Source organism: Sturnus vulgaris, chromosome 3 (assembly GCF_052056855.1).
Source record: "Sturnus vulgaris isolate bStuVul1 chromosome 3, bStuVul1.hap1, whole genome shotgun sequence".
In the NCBI taxonomy this organism is placed as follows: Eukaryota; Metazoa; Chordata; class Aves; order Passeriformes; family Sturnidae; genus Sturnus; species Sturnus vulgaris.
Window position 1 is genome coordinate 30,810,126 of NC_142245.1, and position 25,493 is coordinate 30,835,618.

Sequence of the window (25,493 nt, forward strand, 5' to 3'; positions counted from 1 at the left end):
TGCTTGAAGAGCATGATTTCTGCTGTCTAATATGGGTTAATTAACAGATTGCCTTTCTAAAGGATCACTTAGTCTGATTAAATTTTAATTGAAAAACAAGAAAACAGATGAGCACTTAAAAGACTGAAATAAGGAGTGTTTTGATCTGTGACAAATGTGCATTCTCTGCCCTCATTCATTTTGCCTACTAGGAGGCATATGGAGTAAGAGGACATAGAGACAAAAAGAGGTGCTTGTGCCTGTACTACTGTCTTTAATGAGACTGCCCTTTGCATGTTAAATCAATTATTTCCTCTATTAACTGAGTTGTCACTGTCAGTAGTTATGGTTTGATACAGCTCAGTGCTTGGTCCCTGTTACAAATTTATCGTTTTAGCATTGTTCCCACAGACACTCTGCACTTGCAAAAACATAAAACCCAGGAGAAAAAACCCTGAAACGCCCAGATTGAAATTTGGGACTCTGTTCCTTTTGAGACTCAGTCCACTGAAGAACTTTCTGCATTGTTTAACATGTGTGTGATTGGTGCTGTGTTTAAATAATGATGCCAAAGAGAAAGGGTGGAAAAGTGCTATCTATCTATCATCAGCACCTGGGAGAAGGTGTGGGAAAACTCTTTTGCACTTGGCAGAATAGTTAGAAAGCAGGTCTACTCTGCAAAGTCAGGACAGATTTTTAAGCCACTAGCCTGAATAAAGGTAGGGAGCTGTGACAGTATTGTCTCTTATGTTTTATTTATAATGGCATTGTATCTAAACACAAATGCTTTTCAAAAACTTCCCTCACGCACGTTTTTTTGGAAGGTCCTGGAGACTATGCAATAGTAAAATGTGGTGGGTTGACACTGGCTGGATGCCTGGCACTCAGCAAAGTCCCTCTATCACTCCCCTCAACAACTGGACAGGAGGGAGAAAATACAGTGAAAGGTTTGTGAGTTAAGGACAGGAAGAGATCAGACCACTCACCCATTATTATCACAGGCGAAACAGTTTCAACTTGGGGATATTAATTGAATCTAGTACTAACAAAATCAGAGCAGGATAATGAAAAGTAAAATCTCAAAAACATCGTCCTCTCATCCCCCCTGCCTTCATAGGCTCTATCTCCTCCCACCCAGTGGCTCAGCGAGACAGGGGTGGGGATTTATGGCCAGGTCATCACATGCTGTTCCTGCCCCTGCTCAGGGAGATGAGTTGTTCCCCTGCTCTGCCATGGAGACCCTCCCACAGGAGACAGTTCTCCATGAACTTCTCCAACCTGAGTCCATCTCATGGGCAGCAATTCTCTCTGAACTGCTGCACTGTGGGTCACTCTTCCCTGGGGTGCAGTCCTTTGGGCACAGCCTGCTCCAGTGTGGGTTCCCCATGGAGTCACAAGTCCTGCCAGGAGCCTGCTCCAGTGTGAGCTCTCTCCATGGGTCTGCACATTCCTGTCAGGACCCTGCTCCAGCACAGGCCTCCCATGGGTCACAGCCTCCTCTCAGGCACCCACCTGCTCTGGTGTGGGGCTCCTCCACAGGCTGCAGGTGGATCTCTGCATCCCAGGGACCTCCATGGGCTGCAGGGGCACAGCTGCCTCACCATGGGCTGCACCAGGGGCTGCAGGGGAATGTCAGCTCCAGAGCCTGGAGCATCTCCTGCCCCTCCTTCTGCACTGACCTGGGTGTCTGCAGAGTTGTTCCTCTCACATTCTCACTGCTCTCTGCTCTGGCTGCAGTTACGTCTGAGCAAGAACTTTTTTTTCCTTCTTAGCTACATTATCATAGAGGTATTACCATCATTGCCTTGGCCAGCATCACATCCATCTTGGAGCTGGCTGGTGTTGGCTCTGCTGGACATGGAGGAAGCTTCTGGCAGCTTCTCACAGAAGCCACCCCCACTACCAAAGCTTGGCCACTCAAAACACAGTCGACTAACTAACACATAGCAAGGATACTGTTGTTTAAATACTCTTTGTATTTACAGGTTTTTCTGGGATTGAGTAGTGTGAATTTTAAGAACAGCTAATGTGATAGAACTTTGGATGCAAATAGGAATTCACTGGTGTAGCCAACAAACTCCTTTGCAGAGAGATTCTGGAGCTCATGTTGAGCAGTTCCAGTTTGCTTTGGGGTATGGCAGTATTTTTCCTTAGTTCTGAGCACCTAAATAAACTTTACAGAAGCTTCCTCAGAATTATAAATAATGAATATTCTCAATTGTAAAGGAGTATGTGTAGGATTAAAATGTGAAAGTTTTCTAATCCTCTTCAAACTCATTTATGCCCTTTGAAAGACATACACAGGGCTTCTTTACAGTGCAATGATGCAGTTGTTTAGTCAAGAGTATTTTCTCTCTAGTAAAGACCATTTCTGTGTTTCTCTGTGTTTGGTAGTGTCTTGTTTCGTAGTTTCTTGTCTTTGGTGTTCTTACTGGACAGCCTGTTCTGTGCTGGTTAATCAGTAAATTAAAATGGATGTTGAGCTCTAATCCACATGCTATTTTCTTCATAGCGTGTACTTAATTACTTTCACTGGAATCTGCTTTCAAAGTCCAGTACATGACAAGGTATCCCACTCTGCACTTTCTCCATCTAAATGGAGACAATAAAATATTGCAATAAAACTAGCAAGACTGCTTTAAAGGAAGTGCTAGCCACGTTGAAGTCTCGGAACAGTTTTCCCACTTAAAAATAAATGAATAATTGTGACAAAATGACTTAAATAAGAAATCAAGAACAAGGCATGTAAAGAAACCTTCTGGGTATTCTATGTTCTAAACTGACAGCCAGAAATGATGTCTCGTTTGCTGTCTGTTGTATCACAAAACTATGCAGAGAGAAAACCAGGCATGTATTTACATGCATTCTTTAAATATCAGGCTTAGATGCAGGGACAGCTTTGTATGAAGTGGCATTTGCTGGAGGCTCAGTTAGGTAAGAAAAATTCTGCTTTAGGTGAAGGCACAAGTTCCTGACAGACCAAAGTAAAGCATAATGAAGGGAAAGCAGTGGAGTGTCTTGGTTCTGTAATTCATTTATGCATTGAGAAGCACTGTTGCATGAACAGAATAAAACACTAAGAAGTTGGCTGGGTAAATGAAGAATCAACAAGATTAGCCAAATTTTTTCTTCAGAGCAAGTTCAATCTTGTGATATAACCTTTTGGATAAAGTGTGTTATATGCAATGCATTTGAACTCTACATATACCTTTTCTATTTTGTATGCTGTAAGATACTGATGGATCATTTAAAGTCACTTGTAGCAAATTTAAATAACTTTTATAATTGCCTTATTAAAAGCACACAAACAAACAAAAACCACTCACATGTTGAAGCAGTTAAAAAAAAAACAACAAACTTAACTTTGAGTTCTTCTTCCTCCAAAGACTGTGGAAAAGTGATAATATTCTATCTGCTGTATTGATATAAGTGTGAAAATATCATCTCATTCTGGATTAAATCTTGCTATTGTTGGAAAAAACTCCTCCCATATCCAAAATATGTTAATCCATATTTTCCCAGAGTTTTTTTCCCCCTACTGGGAATTTTCAAGACTTTGTCCTTTGATAAGAGAACTATATTTTAAGACTAAACTATTGATTGAAAAATGCAAAATATGTATGTACTTGCAATAGCACTTGCACTGCATTTATAAAGTGATTGATTTTGACAGCAAGGGGAAAACTTATCCCCTGCTATTTGTGGTAGATCTACATAGGAATGTAAACCTGGGGAATAACACTTGTTTCCAGGGTTTGTTTTTATTTTTTTCTTCTATTTCAATTCATAGATAAAGTGGAATAAATCCTGTATACTTGTAGTGATCTCTCTAGTTTTTTGCATAATTTTCATGTATGCTTTTGTGTGTGTTATTTACATCTGTCAACATCAAGCATGAAGCTTATGGAGTTTCTGTTCTTCTAGAAGTGAAAGTTAACATTATTCCCCCAATGACTACTTCCTATTTTTTGCTTCAGTTTCAACTTTGACCTTGTAGTAGGTGGCTACGGTCCACAACCCCATTGTCCTGTTAGAAACAATCTGTTTCTGCCTTGGATTTTATTTGTTAAAACAGACTATACAAGTTCTAGGATTATCAAGAACCTTGCAAAACCTAGTTTAATATAGGCCAGCTGAGTATTCACTCCTTTATGCTTAGTTGATCCGGAATCAGACTTGTATAGTCAACTGATGTCCTCTTCACTTAATGTGGAATTTATTAATTCCCACCATCCTTCTGTAATGCAGGTGCTGCTGACTCATATCCTGCACCTCTTGCCCCAACCACCTTCCAGCTCAACTCTCTGCATAGGTCAGTAAAGGACAGTAAAACTTTCACAGGTTAGCAAGACACAAGGGTGTTGCCTGTCAGACTGAGACAATGTGGTTCATTTGTCTTATTTTTCTTTCTCAAAAAAGGTCGCAAACCATTCCCCACAGACGAGAAGTAGGAAATCCAGGACTCAGCTAAAAGACTTCTTTTTACATCTGGCATGGTTCTTGCCCTGACAAACATGAAATTCATACTGCAAACACAGATAATGCTGAGAGGGAAATGAGAGGTCAGCTATCCTAAGTCCTGCTGGTTCGTGGAATCCTGCAGAGACTGTCAAGTGGCACAGGCAGCCTCAAAGCCTTGTCCACTTGGCCCCGTGTGCTGGCCCTGGTCGTATTGCCAGCGTGATTCAGCTGGGAACTCGGGTCCAAACGAGCAGTTAGGGTAATTCTGCCATTACACCAGAGATGGGAGTTTAAAAAGGAACCACAATTGTGTGCTTTTCTGGTGGCTTTGAGTTGCTCAGAAGGGGAGGATGGCTACTACCATCCCTTCCTGAGAACTCTTGAGCAGATTACATATTAAAGGTGCCAGGTGCCAAGTGGCAGAAACGTGTCCAGATAGGGTGCTGCTGTTTTGTATTGTAGGCTGTGGGTTTTTTTGTATTCTAATCCTTAAAGAATTTTTTTTTTCCTTTCCAAGAAGTGATGAGCTTCCATTTCTGTGCACTGACACGTGTATAGCAGCCGTTCTAAAGATGACATGGGAATAGCTGATTTTTCTGCTGCCTCGATGAAATCATTTCACCGTATGGGAATTCTCTCGGCTTTCTGCAGCTCTGCCACGTTGTGTCTCTGGCTACCAAAGTAAGCAGCGTGGCACAGCAAGATTTTTCTTAGCAGTACTGCATCTGTCTTTGAGGTTGGGAATAGAGGTGAAAGAATATATAGGTTAATATGAAGTCTTTATGGAACTCAAACAGGAAATTTTAATAAAACATTACTTGTGTACACCTCATATATCTAGACATGAAAAGTAATTGAGGAGAAAGAGATTTTTATTCGTTGGTAAAATCATTAGTTGCATAGTTGGCTTCACTTTTCCTTTCCTTACCCAAAAGCCAAGCTGCCAAGGTATTCCAGAGAGGAAAATATTTTCTCTGATGGACAGTATCTTCCATTCAGTTGGGGCACATCGGGGGTGCAGAGTGAAAGCCAATCACCTTCAATATCTACCTTGTTTGTTTGTTGTTTTCTCTTTCTCTGTTCTGACTATAACTCAGAACAATCGATTATGGTGTTTAATATTACATTAGATATATATTTCTTGTTTAACAACTAAACACACAAACTTACTCAGTAGTTGAGCTATGACAGCTGTAAGCCAGGATTTCCAGTTTGACTGTGAGTCTACAGCTTGATCTAGCTATAAAGTACTTAAAAAATTCAGACTGTGCCTGTGAAATAGGTTCTGCTGCTTTTAATGTGCAAGCAGACATCAAAGTGCAGTATGCCAACGTGACAGGAAACTTCTGGCCATGGCCACTGTGCTGCCCGTCTACATAATGAGTCTGAGGAAGCTGTCCTGTCAGTCTAGCTGTGACCACCCACAGGCATTTTTCCTTCAAAAGGGTTACTGGCTGAGAGGGTTTCTTTTCTCTTTACATACGTGTAGTCAGTCCTGAGACAATATTATCCAGGTCAGCAGAACTTTGTAACATATGTTCTGAACTTGGAGTCTTAACATGTGACTCAGGTTTTTTATTATCGGAAAGATATTAATTAACAATTAAATATGTCTTTATTGCACTTAAAAATATGATTATTGTAAACAGCTGACTGCTACTGTAACTTTATAGCTGGAGCCAGAAAACCTAAATCACTGTAAAATCCACGTGGGACAAGTAAAAGGGTGTGCAATTTGCATGGCATGGATTTTAACTCTAGTTTTAAAGTCACTGAGAGTTCTTTTAGGCTTTTTGTTCATACAACTGCTTGCACCACTTCACCTGTCTGCTTAGCCTTGCTGCTACTGATTTGGTTAAAACTGAAATCTGGTTAAAGATGAACAGCAGTACACTGTTCATCTGATAGTTTAAATTTAAAATTTATTACCCTGAACAATTCTATTGTGATTGGCTAAGTTGTCGGTATTATACATACCTGTGATTAGATAACTACAGCACTTTCCCGGTTTCTTCAAATTGTATAAAAGATTTAGATGTCAATGTGAAAAAGATTGCTGTTAAAGCTTTTATTCCTTGTAGGAAAGTCTCTAAAGTACTTGGTAGAATCGAAATTCAGTGTTTTTCAGTGCACTAAATCTTTACATCCTTGATGAAAGAACTTGAGAAAGAAGCGAAATTACTCCTATATTTTGGAGTCAGAAGTGAGGACAAAGCCTAGGAGTCTTCAAAGGATGTTGTTGGTTTAATGGATTCAGCTTTTGGATCTAGAAGGAGCTGTGGTTGTCCATTACACTGTAATACTGCTGAGAGTAGAATGAAAGCCATTGGGTCTAATTTCAGGCTTAATAGTTCAATTACATCTCCTTTCTTGTGGAAAAACAGCATTTCAAAAGACAATTGTTCACACCACCACCTTAAAGCTGCCATTAGATCTATATGTCAGATCCCCGGGGAATGCTTTAAATAATATGGGAAGCTTTAGCATTTTCAAAAGAGACCTGGCTCTGAGCAATATCTGGCTGTTCTTCCCGTAGGTACTAGGGAGCCTGGGGGCAGGATTTGTTGCTCTAGTTTAGATATAGCCGGTTTATTTTCTTCTGTCTTCAGTCTGGTGTATCTCTCTATCTGGCCACAAGTACCTTAGAAGTCCTTTTTTCTTCCTGTTGCTTATTGTCATCAGACCTAACTGTTCCTTACTACAATATCTTAAGATTTTCTTGCTCTCCTTAACTCTTAGAATAAAATCAGGAATGGTGTGTGACCTATATGGGCCAAGACTTTGCCTTGCTATTTTTAAATTTGTTTTAAGAACTTTCCAGCCCTTCTCTTACTCATATAGGGAGGGTTCAAGTGGCAGGTGCCTAAAACATCTGAGATAAATTCCTCTTCTTTGTCCAAGATAGAGGAGATTTAACAACTGTTTCCTGTGATACCTGGTGAATCTGGAGTTCCTCTGGTCATCAGAGGGTTAGTAAAAATGTCACCAAAGGGAGGAAACACCAGGCTGTGTTGGAGCAGTGCTGGGGTTTGTGGGGAAGTGGGAAGGTACCTTGCAAATGGAGTTTATTGTCTGCTTGATGACTTTCAAATTACATCCCTTTTTCTACTTGTGTTAATGTCACCAGAAGAGGTAGTAATTTTAAGTCTGTTTAACTTTCAACAAGAACACCAGAGTCTCTAAAACTTCTTCCCCTTTTTCCTTTGCTAAGAAGCAGAACTGGAGTTGAAGGGAATGAGGGAGAAGAAGGGTTTTGATTCTGTGAGGCAAAAGACCATTTGACTGAAAATGCAGTCCCACCTTTATCAGTATGAATTGTCTTGAGGTGAGACCTAAGGCGATGTATAAATTATGAGTTAATTTTAGCTTTTGCATTTGGAAACACTTGAAAAGATATTTTTAAATTACATCTTTCAAGATACTAAGAACACTTGTACCATCTACCCTCTTCTTCCTCTTCTTTGCTTCCTATTTTACAATCCAAAGGCTTTTTGGAGGAAGTTTTCTGTAGTTTAAGAAATCCAGCACAGCCAACTTGGGGTATTCTGTATCCTAGCATATGAAAACAAAGACATATCTGACATTAGAGCTTAACACATTTGCCAAGCAAAAAAAAACAACCATGTTTGCAGTTCAGTTGTATAGTGTCCAGTCACTTCCCCACCCCCCCCTTTTTTTTTTTTTTTTTGTTTTAAGCCAGAATCTTTAATTATTTCAGTATGGGCAAAAGTTATGCTGCTCAGAAAGCAGCTACATATTTCCCACAGCATCAAAGCTATCTAAGCATGTTTTGTGACCATCTTTGTTCCTGCTGCAGGGATGCATATAGTGCATTCAGACTTATTGCAGGCTTAAAGTAACTTAAAAGATTGGACTGTAGATCGTAGATAATTGTGTGCTAATAGCCAATAGCTGTGTGCAAATAGGGACAGGAGGAGGCTGTCAGCTGTGTCTGGATAATTAATTATTGTGGTTCACTATACTAAGGGTTCCTATAACTTGTAGAGCTGGTCATCTCGCCCAGAATGTTAGCTGCCTGGCTGTGAAGGGCAGCTGTGTGCCACTCAGTCCAGCAGCTTCTTCCCTCAGCTCTGGGCCCTCTTGAGACTTCCAGACCTCAAACCCTGGCAGGTTTTGATATAATTGTATGTGCTGGGAAACTGAGCTCATGAGGTCAGGCCAAGTGGATTAATGCAATGAGATAATGGCCCATGACAATGGGAGCAGATAGTTCACTGGGTCTCTTGGAGATCACTTGTTCTGTGAGGAAACAACAACTAAAAAAAAAAGCCAAGTCTGCTTATGGAATGGAAAATGACTGGAAAACTGGTGCTTAGTGTAACATTTAGGCAATGGAAGAAGTCAAGGCATTTTTTCAAGAATAATAGATAACAGATGGTGTTTTTCAGGTGATTTGGATGTCCTTTGGGACTTTCAGGAAGTTCCTCTGCAAACCATGGCAGAAATGAGTGATTGTACTTTGACTGGTTTCTTCTCAGATGAGCTCTTGTAATCCCTTTTTTTTTGGGGGGGAAGAGGGATGACATTTTATGTTTTACTTGCCTGCTCTCAACCTGCCTGTTTTAGGGCTGCTTCTCATTTGTACACCACTTTCTCCTGATAAATGAGTACCTTGGTGAGAACTCTGTTGTTTTCTATCCAGAGCCTGTAGGCTATGGAAAGACACTGCATCCAGTTTTACACACACTTTTGAATTTACCAGAGGAAAAAAAATCTAATTCTTTACCTTCATTCACTTTCAATGCTTCTCCCTTTATCTTCTGGAACAGAAATGTTGAAAGTACATTTTTAATTAAATTGTTTGCATCTTGTATATGTACAATATATTCACTTTGAGGGCATTCTTATTACAGTAGAAGGGTGGTGATAAGTAATAAGTCTCAAGAATAATTAAAACCTGTGTTAACTTGTGTATGTTTTCAGTAGTGATTGAACTTTGTGTTGAGTCTCTGCTGAGTCCAAGATCAGATCTTAATCAAGTACAAAAGGAAGGAAGGGGTGATGGGGGAAGGAAGAGTTGGTTGTACTTACCTTCATAAGTTCTTGCCAGTTTAAGATAAATATCACCTGTCATGTTTATTTCTAAATAAGTTTTTTTAAAAAGTATATTGCTTCCAATTTTTTTTTATATTTAGCTATAGACAGTTTCTATGTTCAGCACTTACTGAGGGATAAATGTAGAGAGTGGGTAATGTTGTAAATCAACATTTGGAGATATCTTCACCTTTTCTGTATATGGGTGTAGCCTCAGAGTTTAGTTCAGTGTAAACACTGAAGGGAAAAAAGTAGAGTAACCTGCTAAGGCTTTAATTGCATCATGATGTGACAGGGCAAAGATTTAAATAACTAGAGATTTCCCAGAGAGAATATGGTATCTGTTTGGTTTTTTCCTTTTAGTTTGGGGAGGTAGAAATGCACTCCAGAATTAGCAAGATGTATGGTATTGATCTGAAACTTCCACTTTCTGCACTAAATAATAATTAGTACTTTGCATTCATTATGGCATACCAGATCCCAGCATGGGAGAAGAAAAGGGCCTGATTCAAGGACAGTGATTGGAATCCTGTTGCATGAAATGCTGTGAAAAAAAATGTTAATTTCTCTGTCTTTGAAATGTACAGTTTTACCATCTGCTTGTAGATGGTTTCACTTTGATAGAGACAGCAGGTGAATTAACATGAATCGCATGAGCTTTGCCAAGGATTCTGTGACATTCATACCCAAGTAAAGCTGAGGCATGTAATAGTGTTTTGAAATGGACAGCAGTTCTGAAGATGTCCCTGATGTTAAACCAAATTCAAGATCTGCACTGGAGGTTAAATCCTAGTTCAGTCTGTATGAGTGTTATTTGCTCTCTGGAAGAGATCTATTTGTTTTAAACTTGTAAGTCAAGTAGAAGTTTATTAAATTAAATCAATTAAAACTCCCTGTTGAAATGTCAGAGCACCTGCATTAATTTTTCTTATGTGAAGCAAGTTTTCAGCATTTCATAAAATTATTGTTAGTGAATATACTAGGCTAGTCTTCACAAAACACTCAAGAGATTATCTTGAAAGTATGAGCTAAGGGGGAAAACCTGAGAGGGACAGACACATTTCTTTTTTAGGCTGGTAGGATTTTACAAGACTGATTGTTACTTTTTCCTTACAGATTGTGTCAGAAGCTGCTGAACAGGGGGTTGCCATCACTGGGAACAATACTTTCAACAACTGGAATTGGCCTAACGCTGTGATCTTTGCTGCTACTGTGATCACTACAATTGGTAAATATTTACTAGGTCAACCTTCTTAGCTGTAGTTTTCTGTAGGCTGTACTGTGTTTGTACTCTCCCATTTCTGTGTCAAGGTAGCCACCAAATAAAGTCCCCATGGTTGGAACTGCCTAAAGTGTGTGTTCACCTGCAGATTTATAGAGGAAAAAGGTGAGGGTTTTGGCACTCTCTCCATGTGTGTACAGAAGAGAAAAGTGTGCCTTTCCAATAAGTAATGGATTAAAGGTGCTGTTGGGGTTGGCTGGTGCCATCTCAGTTCCATTGATTCACTTAAATTTCCAAGTCATAAAATTCCAAAACAAAAGCGTAACAAAGCATTCCATTAAACTATTACCTAAAGCAAGTGCATATGAGATTTTTGGATTTCTGTCTTGTTACATGCACATATCCTCTTGAGCTTCTACTAAATTATCAGTGTTTCTGGATTGCAGAACTTACTAGACTTTTTATCCACCTCTTAAAAGACAGGCGAAGCAGAATTGTTTTTTAAATATCACTACTGATTTGTGCTTTTAAGACCCTCTGCACTGGAAGACTTCTTCCTCTTGTGATACAGAGGTTTTCAGAACTCAACATCATTTACCTTCTGCTTTTACAGAAAAATCTTTTCTACATGGTGTTGTTACACACTTGTTGCATCTACAATTGCAAAAAAAACCAAAAAAGGAATGCAAAATAACCAAAGAGGACTGAATTTAGAAGTCTTACTGTTAAACCATATGCAGTACTGTGGTTTTATTTATTTAAGATTCACAATACCCAGCTTATAATATAACTTATGAAAAAATGTTGAAGTCAACAACACACCTAAACAAGAAAACTCTGTCAAAAGTTCAGAAAATAGGCTGCTGATTTTAGATCCTGAATCTGTAATGTTCTGTTGGGTTCTGTGACCAGCAAAGAACTAAATTCATTTGAAATATCTTGCACTTACTTGCCTTGCACTTAACTCACAAGCTGTTACCCTGCAAAGGTACCAGGTCACAAGTTAAATGTGAATAGTGGATCTTTTATCTGGGAGCTAGCTTCAGGATGAATTTTGAGTTTCATTCCATAAAATTAAATCAGTCAAGTTTAACAGTGCTGCTTAAGATTGGAGCAACATATTAGAAGTTTTGAGATGAGCTTTATTTTCTATTTATCCCATCTTGTCCAGAAAAAGGTGCACAAAATCTAGGGAACACTTAAAGTGCAATAATGGAATATGTGTTTGTTAGAGTAGACTTGGAAGGCATCCAGTTTCAGAAGATGAGCAGCTGGAGTAAACCAAAATCCCTTTTAGATGGTGAAGTGAGGAGTGCCCCACACAGTGGGAGCCCACAGAGTGTTATTTTGTGCACAGGTAGAACTGCCTTGAATTCTCTTGAAGAACAGACAGAGGACATACTTATCTCTTTCAGGTTACGGAAATGTTTCCCCAAAGACGCACGCTGGGCGTCTCTTCTGCATATTTTATGGGCTTTTTGGAGTCCCTCTCTGCTTGACGTGGATCAGTGCTCTGGGGAAATTCTTTGGAGGACGTGCCAAGAGGCTGGGCCAGTTTCTGACGAAAAGAGGAGTAAGCCTGGTAAGCCCTTACTTGTTTATCCTTGAACTGTGTAGTGTTGATGCATGAATTAAGCTTACACTTCCTAACTTGCCTGCTTATCTCGTAGTAAATGAACATTTGCACAAATACAAATTTTCCCAAATGTTGTTGCATTGAAAGAAGTAAAAGAGGCATGGTGTGTTAGTTCTGCAAGAAGTTTAGCAAAATGGGATCTTATGAAAACCTCTGGTACTACTTCTTATCTTGAAGTCCTTTAGGACAAACGTACACAAGGCTCAATTTCGCAGACATTTCATTCAAGCTCCTCAGGCACAGAAATGAAAATGAGCTGTCCCACTTGGCTCCCACCTGCCTTCATGCTAGCACAAATATTTCCTGCTATGCAGTGAACCTACTGCAAAACAATATTTTGTGCTGAGTTACTGGCTTTTGGTTTTTTGTTTGTGGCATTTTGTTGGATTTTTGGTGATGGTTTGTTTGGGCTTCTTTCTCCTCCTCCCTCCCTCCCTTCCCCACTGCAAGTGAATTCTCAGTTCTAATTCTGCACAGAAATGGGAGGCAGTGCAGAGTCATAGTGCCTGGAGGGCACTGGGACTGCTTTAGGTCCTGGTTTCAGAATCAGAGCAAGAAATTTATTGAGTTTGCACCTGAGAAGAAAGCATAGAAAATAACAGTGAAATGCATGTATATGTGCAGGTTTGTACAGATGCTGGCATGAGTGGCAAAGGGAAGGAAACAGAAATAGGAGAGAAGCACCTTAAAACGCTTCTGATCTTCTTTATTCAAATGAGTAAAAGGAAAATTAGAGGTACTGATGGCTTTTTAGACTAGAGTGCTATGTCCATATCCCAGGCCAGTTTATCAAATACCAGGAACTCCTTAAACTCTTCCAAGAGCATGAAAGAAAACTATGAGCAAATAATCCTTTTTGAGCTAACAGTTGTAAGAATAGGGAGTTCTGCCTAAAGGAAAAAAAAAAGGTCTGTTTGCTTCAGTCACTTTTAGTGACTTTTAATTATGGTGGCTAAATTTTTAGCACAAAACTTGAATATTAGTTACTGTCAGATGATTCTTGGTGCCATGGGTGGGGGAAAAAAAGGTGAGATCTTTCCCTGACTTTTTTTTTTTTTCCTTCACAGAGGAAAGCCCAAATTACATGCACGGCTATTTTCATTGTTTGGGGTGTCTTGGTCCATCTAGTTATTCCTCCCTTTGTCTTCATGATAACTGAAGGATGGAATTACATTGAAGGCCTCTACTTCTCATTCATCACTATCACCACCATAGGATTTGGAGATTTTGTTGCTGGTCAGTAATTGTATTTTATGTATTATTTCATTACATGCATAGTGTCACAATTCTACTTCCAAACTTAATTTGAAAATACATTTTCTAAGCTTTTCCAGCACATTCTGCAGGATAGAAAATTCTGTTAATGCTGAGTACTGATTCAATGGGCTAGATCTGGCTCTTCAGTGTTGGTGTAGACACCTAAGGCCTTTGTTGGGTTAATTTTGCAGCTTATGGACTCTATAAGTCCTTCTGGTGCCCCAGGTCTGTATTTCAGGCAAGGAGCTACCCTGCCCACCATATTAGTTGTGCACCTTTGAATGGGATCCAGTATACTAAGCAGGATGTGTAGGCATTGGGCAATGCTTTCTACACCTGCCTAGAACTAATCAATGGGGAATCCTGAGCATATTCCCCTCTCCCTCCTAAAGTTCTTTTTTCTCTAAAGTCCACTGCTTTCTTCAGCACTTTGGTCCTCGTAAATGGAACTCTGAATTTTTTTCTCGAGGGAGGTACCTATATATACATACTTCAGTGGCAGGAAGAAGACTTGTAATTTTTGAACAGGAAAATGTTCAGTTTTATATCTTAAAAGGAGAGGATAAATATGCTTCATTTTTATTTTGTTAGTGCAGTGGTCAGAATACGTGTGGCCAAGAAATGGAAGATGTGGGTTCAACTTTTTCTTTCATTTCTTCACTCTCTACCTCTCTGACCAGTGTTCAAATAACAAGGCTCTTCTAGTGAGGAAGAGAGCAGTTCTCAGGAGCATAACTTCAAAGGTTTATCAGCTGTGAGTGTTCTTTCAGTAATTTTTTTTTTTTTAAATTTCCTGTAGGTGTAAATCCAGATGCAAATTATCATGCGCTCTACAGATATTTTGTGGAATTATGGATCTACCTGGGACTAGCTTGGCTCTCACTCTTTGTTAACTGGAAGGTCAGTATGTTTGTGGAAGTCCACAAAGCAATCAAGAAACGAAGGAAAAAAAGAAAAGAGTCATTTGACAACCATCCTCGGTCTAAAAAACCCCTTCAAATGGGTACCTCAAAGGATGTCAACATTTTCAGCTTTCTTTCAAAGAAGGAAGAGACCTACAATGACCTTATAAAGCAAATAGGGAAGAAGGCCCTGAAGACAAGCAATGACAAAATGATTATAGTGGAAAATGCCAAACAAATGAATGCCAGTATAGACGTTCAGGTGACTTACACAAAGACAGAGTCATTTGAGTATGATGAGGCTTCCCTGGACATTCAAAATGGTCACGTACTGAGACCCCTCCATGACAAACGTATTGGAGACAGCCCTCTAGAAGGAACCATGTTTGTGAACCAGCTGGACAGGATTAGTGAAGAAGAAGGTGAAGTGTGGGATTCCAGAGACTATCGACCCTTAATATTTGAGAATGCCAATATAACATTTGTAAATGAAGATGATGATGAAGAGGAAGATATCTCGGATGATGAGGAAACGTCAAAATCCTCTATGGACGATAATCTTGCCGAGGAATCTGAAACTGCAAAAAAATTGGTAAAATTCCCATCCTCTGATGAATCTACCTTTACCAATAATGAGCTAGAACTTTCTGTGCCTTATGAACAACTGATGAATGAATATAATACAGTAAGCAATGTGAAGGCTGCTACATGAAAAATGCTGGACAATGATTTTCTGAAAATGGTCAGTGCATATTAAACATAGAGCAAGGAGAAAAGTAGGTTTGCAGCTTCTCCTGTCTCTTTGAAAACAAAAGCAAGTCCCAAACTAAGAAAGTCCAGTATCTTTTTCCCATCCTAAGTTGGCTTCTGAGCCCATCAGCTTTGCTTTTCTGAAAGACTTGTAAAATAACAGTTGAATTTGGAGTCCCACTCCTTCTTTGGATTTTATGGTTCTTGAACAAAATAGAAGAGACTAGTTAATACACTGGATCTGCTCTGAGTTCATGCATTTCATTGAGGAAATATTTTGGGAGTGCAACTATACTGTTGCAAGACTGTTTTGGGCATCAGATATGTTCGGTTACTCCATTAGTCTTTCGCCTCTGAAAATCTGGATTTGAATCCTGCTTTTATCACAGATGAAATCAAGGGGATTGCCCATTGTTGTTACTGCCAAAAATACGGCGTTAGCACGCTGTACTTAATGAGGAACTTTGGATGGAATGCCAGGACACACAGATCTGAGTTGAGGTGTGCTGGTAGACTGAGAAGGAAGCTTCTGAAACATCTCTGTAGTGCTTGTCAAATTATAGTGAATTCTAATTTCATAAATAAAATACTAAAATTAATAATTCCAAAGGAATGGATCGAGAAGGAGCCCTCTAACAAGGAAGTATCATCTGGGATGAAGCTTGCCAGTTGGGCTGCTAAGCTGCACATCAGCCCCAGATTGTCAAAGAGTAAAGTGACTGGAAAACTGACTGATTAAAGTGTGTATAGGCACAAGCAGGATGCAATGGACTTTTTTTGTGTTGAAAGTGTCCTTCCACTGTCCATTTCCTAAAGGAAATACTTGAATGAACCTTATACAGTATCTGTGTACAGGTGAAGTTTTATTGACACTGTTCTTCTTGGGAAAAAATCACCTTGGGAAGCACAGATATTCTCCAAATGCCCTAATACCTGTTAGAAGGGACCCGTAGCACTGCTGCTGATCTGGGCAGTGTGTTAGTCAGTATTGTTGTTTGATGTTCCTCCCTGCTTTGGTACTTCAGACATGACTTGAATGGGAGATGATTTTTGAAACAGTTGATTACACTTTGTATATTTTTTGGTTGTTTTTAGAGTTTGACCTATGTGCATATACAATGGTTATTCTATCCCACTTGATAGAAGGTTGGGCGATATCAGACCTTGGGCAAACTGAGATGTGATTGAGTGACTTCAGGCCATAAGGCACTTTTTTTAGAAGGAACTTTGGCTCTAAGCTTCTAAAAGTATTATCTTTTGACTTGGCAGATGGGCTACTCGCTAGAAGGAAACATGTCTGTTCATAACATGTATGCCCAAATTGTTTTGGCTACAAAGAAATTTTACCATGGCTTTATTTTTCTTTCTTTTTCTATATCTATGCATTAACCCTGACAACTCTTTCAGATGAGGCTCTTGATTAATATGCTGGCTAAAGGTACTGACTTCAGTTTTATCCAATATATTTGGAACAGAAAATAGCCAAGACCTTTAAACCTTAGCATGTCAGGTTCTGCTGATCTGTTTGGTTTTAGAGTATTTAAGTCAGTCTGGTATGTATGAAAGTTTCCAAAGTTCAGCAAACAAAAGTTGTCTCAATCTCGTTTTCAGTGTAATGCTGGCAGACTCACTAGCTCTGTAAGAAGACCTTATGGAACCTTGCAATGCTAATCTGAAATTACTGGCTATATCTGACAATTACAAATATTGGCTGCAGCTTCAGTTGCTGGCCTGTTCCACAGAAGAAGGGGAGCTGGTACTCTGGTTAGATAGCCTTTAGATGGGAAGTTTTGGAGTTATCTACTGTGATAACAGTAAGGGAAGAAAAGAGACTGTCTTTACTATTCTGTTTCTTTCCTAGAATTTTCCACATATATGACATTTTTTCAAATAGAATGTGAACACAATGGCCAAATTGTGGCCAGCTCGTGTCCACCTCTGTTACACTAAACAACTGTGGAGTCAACGTAATTTAATTTGTATTTAATCTGCAATTTATGATAGTGTTGTTGACAAGAGATTCTCATTTTTAATCAAATTTTATTATATTTACTCTGTTTGGAGGAGAGGTGGCTGGATGAATTTGACTTGTATCTGACAGGAAAGCGGGGGAGGCCATATCAAAATGATTCTTATTTATTTCCAGTAAGGTACCTTAATCCCCACTCTTCTAAAATTACTCCAAGCCCTTCAAGATTTTGTATCTGACGGGTTGTGGTTGACAGCTGTACTTTATAACTATAAGAAATGTTAGGTAGGATTATGTGTATATGCGCAGGATGCGCAGTCTGTTTAGCCTTCTCTTTTTTTTTAAAAATACTTTATGTTTAAAAAAGTCCACACTAACTTAAAAGAAAATAAGAAAGCACTCCATATAGCTTTTGTTGTTCTCCAACTTGTCTTCCATTATTGACTCAAAGATCAAAGTTTTAGTAACAGTTAGAAAGCTACAGGACGAGGAGAGAAAATATTTCCAGCAAGTGCATGGAATGGAAAAGCATAGTCCAATGTTCATTTAAAAAACAAGAAAAAAAAGATAGAAAAAATTCTCTTTAATACCGAAATAATACAACCCAGACACTTGGCTGGGCTGCTTTGATTGGGAGGGGATGTTGCACACTGGAACCCAGACTCTGTTCTGCGTAGTGAAGTGCACTTGTACGCCAGAGCTGAGAATAGATGGGATCTGTTTCATATTATCAAGCTAGATGTGGCTCTCTGGCCTTTCCCAGTGTAGTCAGCATAGACTATAAGTCTGCATAATAAGTATCTTGGGATTTAAAGTAATAGTTTAAATTTATTAAAACAAAGAACGATATTCCCAGTTTTTCGGGGAAACATGATCACACCTCACAAAACTGTTCTCAAGATATCCCACCATGTGCCTTAATGTAATCTTAACACTGGGAAAAAATTCCTCTTTACACAGGGGCCAACCGAATTGGTCTCATTAAGCCCTACATGTTTCAGAGTTTTGGAGGGGTTTAGTTGGTGCATAGCTTTCATAGTGGCTCTCTCCAAAAAGCTGAACCATTCCCAGGGTTTTTAAAATTATGGTGCCATCTCAGAAGTGCCGAAGTGCTAAACAAGACAGCTTTTTGCCTGCCTGTCTTCCACATCTTGAGAAGAGCATCTGCCTGGGGGATCTAAACTAATGTCTTTCTGCCTTCAGATTTACATGTAGTGACTTAGAGGGGTGTCCAGGCTGGATTTTGTTCTGTTCAGCTCCAAAAGTGTCTCTGACTGAATTCCCTAGTGCTACCTGGTTATGTCTTGTAGATATTTCAATTATTTGGTCAATCTGGAAACATTTTCTTTGGATGCCAGTTGATTTCATTTGACTAACTAATAATGTTATCAGTTTTCTTAAAGCTGTGGAATTGGTTTTATAGGTGAGACAGATCTCTTCCTGGAAAGAGAGAAAAGGGAGATTTTTAGACAAGGAAATAATCTTAAAAGCATATATAAGGAAGGGATGTAATAGCAGTGAAAACTCTTCTTTCTAGCTGTTGCCTACAAGGAGTTTTAATTTCCAGCCACATCACGTGAAGGATGGGTTCACTTCCTAATTTTGCCAAGATGAGCCAGTACTTTCAATTTTATTCTTTTTTTTCAAAAATCAAATCCTGAAACGTGACCATGGAAGTGTGTTCCTACAAAAGGTCTTTTAAGTGCTGTAAGACTGTGTGACCCCATTCTTCATGACATCGTTGTGATGCTTCTTGGGTTTGTGTTGTGCTATTGAAGCCTGTTTTTACCAGAAGGGCATCACTTCCAGATACCTGTCTCTCACATCAGGCAGCCTGACACATCTGATACACTGGTACGAAGTCACTGAAGAAATACAAGATCAGAGTGTTAAATTTTTCTGAACTAATGATTCGTGAATCTGTTGCTGGCAATGGATATCACAAAGCATGCAGAATTAAAACCAGGCTGATAACAGATCCATGGTAACACAGCTGTATATGCGAAGATTTTATTTTTCCTCCAGTTGATCTGGGAAAGTGTAGAGACAGACGAGGAGAGCAAAAAGCAATATGTCTGTTGACTAAACAAAAGAACTTTGTAGACATGTAATTTTTGTGCCTCGTGGAATTTATTCCATTTGTGATGGATTTTAACTTTTAAAAATTAGCTTGTCTTTCATACAGCTTTTGACATTTGTGCAGTTCTTACTCTTATCACTCCATAATATGCCTGTCTGTCTGTTCTTTGTTGCTGATTGTCACTGGAATCACACTGTATGTAAATATTTGCTAAGTCTTTGTAAAATGTAATTTATTTTAATATTTTGCAATAAAAAATTTACAATTTATCCTCTCTGTCGTGAGAAGAATGGCAATCAATATTTCTTTTTAAAACTACCTACACTTGTAATGTACCTTACAGATGAGACTGGTTCTGGCCCAAAGAGCTGGAAGGTAAAGAGCCAAAAAAAGCGAGTTGTTTTATGCAGGCAGATGCCTGAACTTGTATGGGGTATTGATGACTTCAGTTCAATGGCATCTGGTCTTCAATTAGATACAGCATAGCAAAGTATTATTCAATGTGGATTTTGGACAGCTGTTGAAAAATAAACTGAAGATTATTTTAAGGGCTGTGTTTTATCAGTGGACTGCTTTTATTAAAGAAGATGCACAGAGATGGGAAGTGTTAGAATTAATCAGTACTGTGATAAAATAAAGCGGACATTTATGACTGGTATCTGAATCTCATGCCAGAGCTATTAAAATATCTGCGTAGCTGTTTATGAATTTTCACAATATTTCTAGTAGCAATGCTCACCATTTTTCAGGCTAGAAGTATTTGCAGTCCTTCAACTCCAGCAGTTCCCTTGGCAACACGCTGGAAAATAGCTAACTACCTGCCTTAACAGGCAGCAAAATGTGACTTGGTGGTACCCATGTTAGAGATGGAGCCATCTGAAGAAACTGGGACAACCTCAGCCTGAGGAGGAAGAGCCTGAACGTTGGCATTTAGACAGCTGAGTGGAATTGCTGAAGCACGAGCTGGGAAAGTGAGGAGATGCATGGGCATGGAGTGAAGGGTGGGTGCTGTTGAGTGAGGGTAGCCAATCTCTGCTTTTCCTGCAGCCACACAACAGGAGCAGAGAAGAAAGAAGTACTTGACTGGTGGCCAAAAAGAGCCAGAGGGAGGTGGCAGCTCCTCATGGAGCTGAGGGCAGCACATAGCATGGAGTCTGGTAAGCACCCAGGAATATTTCTATCAGCTCCCAGCAGGTTGGAGACTATTGTTCACCTTCTACCCTCGGAATTTTAGTAGTGTCATTAATTTGTAGAGGGGAGGGTAGCAAGAAGTAGGAAAACAGGACAAACCTGTATCTGTTACACGCCTGTTCTTATGGTCCATGCCTGGCAGCAGGTCCTCTGAATACAATAGATTAATAGACAGATAAAATCACAGACCAGCTGGCACTTAAAAAGCCTGATATGTTTTCACTGAATGTGTATCGTAGGCCTTTACAGTGCCCAGTGCAACATGATACCAGCAACCTGCAGCTTGTGGACACAGAGAACTCAAACCTTTAATTCTGAGAGATGAAGACAGTAAGAAAGCAGGATCAGTTGTGGTTCAGGACTGTTTTAAACAGGGAAATGCTACTCCATCCAGGGCAATTTCCTGTAGTTGGACATAGGTCCTGAAGAACCCATGAAATACCTCTCTCAACTCTTCTGCAAGGAGGTGGTGGAGCTCTGTTACCTATAGTTTAAAGAGGAAGGGTTTTCTTTTTAAATTTGTGACTTGTACCTTGTGCCTGTCAGCAAGGGTTGGCTGCTTTTTGGGTTTTTTTTGGTTGGTTGATTTTTACTTTTTTTTTTTTAACCTATAAAAAGGCTATATTTTTAGCCTCTACCTGCCCTTGGTAAGATAACTAATACTGTGATATATAAGAATAAAAGGTTGTGCTGAGTAAAATGTTCCTTAGATTTTTACGTTTTTGTTTCTTGGAGAATTCCCTTGACCTGCACCTAGACTGGGCTTTCTCTGCATACCCTGCCTGGTTTTACTGGCTGATTGTGGGCTGTGGCTTCATGCCTGAGGAAAAAGGAGAAGTGATGGGTGAATGGGAGTAAACCCAGCCCTGACCAGAGTCACCTATCTTTGCTGAGAGCAAAGCCATGGCATTGCCTCCTCCCTTAGCTCTCCACTCAAACTTGTTCATCACTAGGTCTTGTGCAGCCTGAGGTACTAAAGGGATTGGTGAGGGATATTCACTTTCTTTTTGGCAAATACCTGCTTTTGCAATGCAGCTGATACAACTCCTGCTGCATTGTGGCATGAGGGCAAAGACATAGGGACAAAGGGGTGCAATACTGCCCTTTACTGCCTCGATTGTATTCCCAGCTCTCAAGGAAACAGACTCATAAGGGGTTGGGGTTTTTTTGGGAGGCGAGGAGGTTGATGTTTTGTGGACAATAGGTGTCCAAGCAGGTGTTGTGCATCTTGGGGTGACCAAAGTAGCAGCCACTGGTTGTCTTGGACTATGCAGCCAGCCTAGCACAGGGAGTGGTGCCATGACTGAAAGGAGCATACAGGTCCAAAACAGAGCACCCACAGGTACTCATCTAACTGACCAAGGGAATTTGCTATTTCACACCAGGAGGGCTTCTCTGGGAAGAAAGAGTTAATATGGACTGGGATGCTGGAAGCATTATCCTGTACAGAGGCTTCCTGAAAGCCAGGTATCATGTTGTAGTTGGGAGGGTTTCCTCTCATAGCCAAGATTCCAAGTACCAGAACTCCTTCTGGTTAATTAAAAAAATGAGTAGATATATGGAAAATATACTAACATATGAGAAACATTCCGATTAAAATGTTCTGATAATCATTTTGGATTTTACAAGTTAAACTGAAACAACTGTGAAGTCAAAGAGTTTTGGTTTTCTATTTTTAGAATATTTTTTATGGGATGCCAGAATTTCTCTCCCTCTTGTGACTACTTGCTGCTCATAGAAAAGAGCAGAAGAGTGATAACTTACTCTTCATATTTTGGTGGTTATGTTGTTTCCTACATGGAGAAAGCTGTGGAAAATATACCCTGTCCCCTCTTTTCTCTTTACTGGATTGGGGCTGCAAATGACAAAGAAAGCAGGAAAAAAAATGAAAATATGAATTCTGAAAAATTGAAAATTTCTGAAACTCTGAACTTCTCCTCTGTGAGGAGATTAAAACACAAAATATCTTAAGTACAAGTCAGTATTTTTCCTACAGACAGTCTGTGAAATTTCCCATGCTAACTTAACAACATTCTTTTGGCTACTCTCCTAAAAATGCTAAACAAAAGCACTCATGTTATCAAATTGCATCTATGCATTATTAATACAGGTGAAATGTAAGCACTGACATACTTTTAATCTTATTTGATATAAAAGTATAGTGTGGCACCATAACATACCTATAATTGTGAGAATTAATACATTCAGTATGAATGACCAAGAGCAAAAAATTCTTGTGTAAGGCCTGTCAACAGCTTTGCACTGTTCTGTGGACTTTCGGCTTTGGACACTTGTTGATCACATTTCTGTTTTTCTAGTTAAGCTTTTGGGTGTACAAGGGAGTATCATAATTCCTAATGCCGCTAAGATCAGAGACAAAAATCCTCTTCTGTGCTGGTTTGTGGGTTGGGCGCTATCCATACTGATCAAAATAAACTGTGCAGAGGAGCACTTGTTCCTACATACTGCTGGTTGCTGGGCAGAACTGCAAAATATGTGCATACCAACGTGAAATAAATCTGTGTTCACATTGAAATAGAAGTCACAAGCTTCTGTAGCTAAAGTATAAGTGTTTATTCATAATGCTCTGTTGTCCTTCTCTGGCAACTTTCATATTTGTGGCTTATGGGTTGTTGGCAGCTAGCAAAAAGTAAAGGAACAAATTAACACTTCACATGCAGACAATCTCTGCTGATATACTCTATTCCTCTCGTCCTGGGACTTTTGCCAACTCATCTCTGGCACAGCTGGAAAGGAAGAAAAAATAGTAAGCTAATTGGCCTGCCTTTTAATTGCTGATTAGGATGGGAAATTAATACAAAAGCAGGAGTAAGCAACACACCTGGGACACCAAAGGGAGACACTGCACTCTTTGGCTGTTTTTGTGGCTGTTAGTTTTTAATAAATGATGGAAAATGGGTGGCTTAAAGTGAGAACGGCTTGCAAGGATGGCTTTCTTTCATACAATGAAGACTCAAATTTTAAGGTTTCTTTCTGTGCTGCTTATCTTCAGAAAGTGAAATTCACCGATGTAAATTGTGAGACTAGACTGAGATATATGATAGAGATCAGGTGAAGGCAAGGAGGTAAAGCAAATACCTGATTTTAAAATTTAACCTTCAAGTTATCTGTGGTTTTGTGGTGTAAGTTCTCTGTCCTTCACCGTTGCTCAAAGTGAGAAAGCCTGACATTTAGCTCCAGATCTGGTAAGCCCAGCATGTCAGTAAGGCAAAGTTAAAGGGATGTGATATTGAATTGAGATTTTTTTTTTTTAGGGCAAGAGATAAAATTTGTATCAAGTACAGGAAGAAATCAGAACTACAGTAGCTGAGGAATCTGTTAATTGTGGGGAGATTTGCTCTAAAACACTAAGAAATTAGTTTTCTGGCAAATAATTTCAAGCAGTTTTCTGAAGATATTGTCTGGCTGAGTGATATCGATGTCTTTGGGGGAGTTTAATTATATGATGTTTGTCAGTAGATGCAAAGTATAATTTTATGGAGGCATAACAGCTGAAAGCTCCAAAATCTGCAGGAAAGAACTGGCAGCCTTTTAAAATGTGTAGGCTTGAGACAGGCTTCTTTCAAAGAATGCAAGGAAAATAAAAAATAAGGTGGAGATGGATTGTAGCTCTAACTAGCTCTTATTTAAAAGCTTCTGCCCCCAAGTATTACTGTGCCTTCAAGTGCTATGTGGTTTTAGAAATGCATGGGATAAACTCTGGCACAGTGGGAGGAAGAGACTTTGGGGTTGTCACAATATATTTACTGAAAAATGACCATTCTTGAAAGCAATATCAACAAGACTCAGGGTGGGAAGAACTGTGACTGGTTTCAATGACACATTCTAGTCAGACATGCAGTAATGACTTTTGAGTCTATATTCTGGTTCCCATCGCTTGTCTTTTTGCTTATATATCTTAATTTTCCCTTCCCTCAGCCGTGTTGCACCTGTCCCATGCCCCCTCGGAACATCAGGGCTGCCTGCAGGCAGGACACAGCAGCCTCTTGGAATTTGAGGCTGACAGGCAGAGATAGACTTGGCTTCTCTGCTGAAACAATGTCAGTCTGAGCTGCTTCAGCTGCAGGAGGCAGACACTGAACAACCAAGGCACCCAGCTAAGTGGTCCTGGCTTCCTTCAGTGAGAAATTCAAGCTTCTGCACCCTTTCATCCATGCTATTATTATCTGCTGGGGATTAAGATTTGCCTGGATGTAGTTCAGTAAAGGTAGAACTTCACTAGGGGGCAATGAAGTGGACTGGGCAAGCCTGTTGAAATGCAGGGACTTGTTAGTGAGGCTCCAGTTCAAAACAGGTTTTGAAAGAGGCTATGTCTATTGTGAATTTTAGTTGCACCTTTTCTAGCTCCATGTTCCTTCTCCTCTTCTTCCCACTCCAGTTCCCATTTACCACCACTCCTACGCTCCTCTGCCCCACTTCATAACCACAGTGGTCCCTACTGCTGCAACCTTTGAACTGGGAGGATAAATCTTAGCTCTTTCTAGTCTGGAACTCTCCAGAAGTCTTCCAAACTTTAGATACACCTTAGCTTGTTGTTGTGTGTTCAGATCTCTTGGCATGGCTATATTTGTCTTTGTATATGTGACCTAAAATCATGTTACCAATGCACCAAGTAAGCAGCAAAGCTATCACCTGTTTAAATAAACCTTTGGCTCCTAATCAACAATTCATCAGAAGAAAAGAAATTGAATAGAACAAAATATGTTTGATTATTTACTAAAGGCATAATGGCCTGGAGACTGAAAACAAAGAGTGGGACTGAAAACCAGATGGCAACCAATATAATTTAGACAGCCTACATATCGAATCTTTAGGGTACAGAAAACTCCCACAGTGGAATCTTTTTAAGCAGTAGAAAAATCCATATGTGCTACTTTCCCAGTTACTGTAATTCCAAATAAATGCCAGAGCTGTGACTTTAAAAATACCTTAGATCAATGTCAGGAACCATTTATGTGTAACACTTGAGT

General features: G+C 39.6%; 1 protein-coding gene across 1 annotated transcript in view; it reads left to right on the forward strand.

Annotated features, from left to right (window-relative positions):
• The window catches only part of KCNK5 (potassium two pore domain channel subfamily K member 5), a 35,285-nt gene extending 15,705 nt beyond the window's left edge, over nt 1–19,580 (forward strand). Inside the window, exons 2-5 of the mRNA XM_014877270.2 lie at nt 10,612–10,723; nt 12,133–12,299; nt 13,421–13,589; nt 14,410–19,580. Of these exons, the coding sequence (XP_014732756.1) occupies nt 10,612–10,723; nt 12,133–12,299; nt 13,421–13,589; nt 14,410–15,224 (1,263 nt within the window). The 3' untranslated portion in view covers nt 15,225–19,580. The remainder of the gene's footprint in view (nt 1–10,611; nt 10,724–12,132; nt 12,300–13,420; nt 13,590–14,409) is intronic.
• The last annotated feature ends 5,913 nt before the right edge of the window (nt 19,581–25,493 follow it).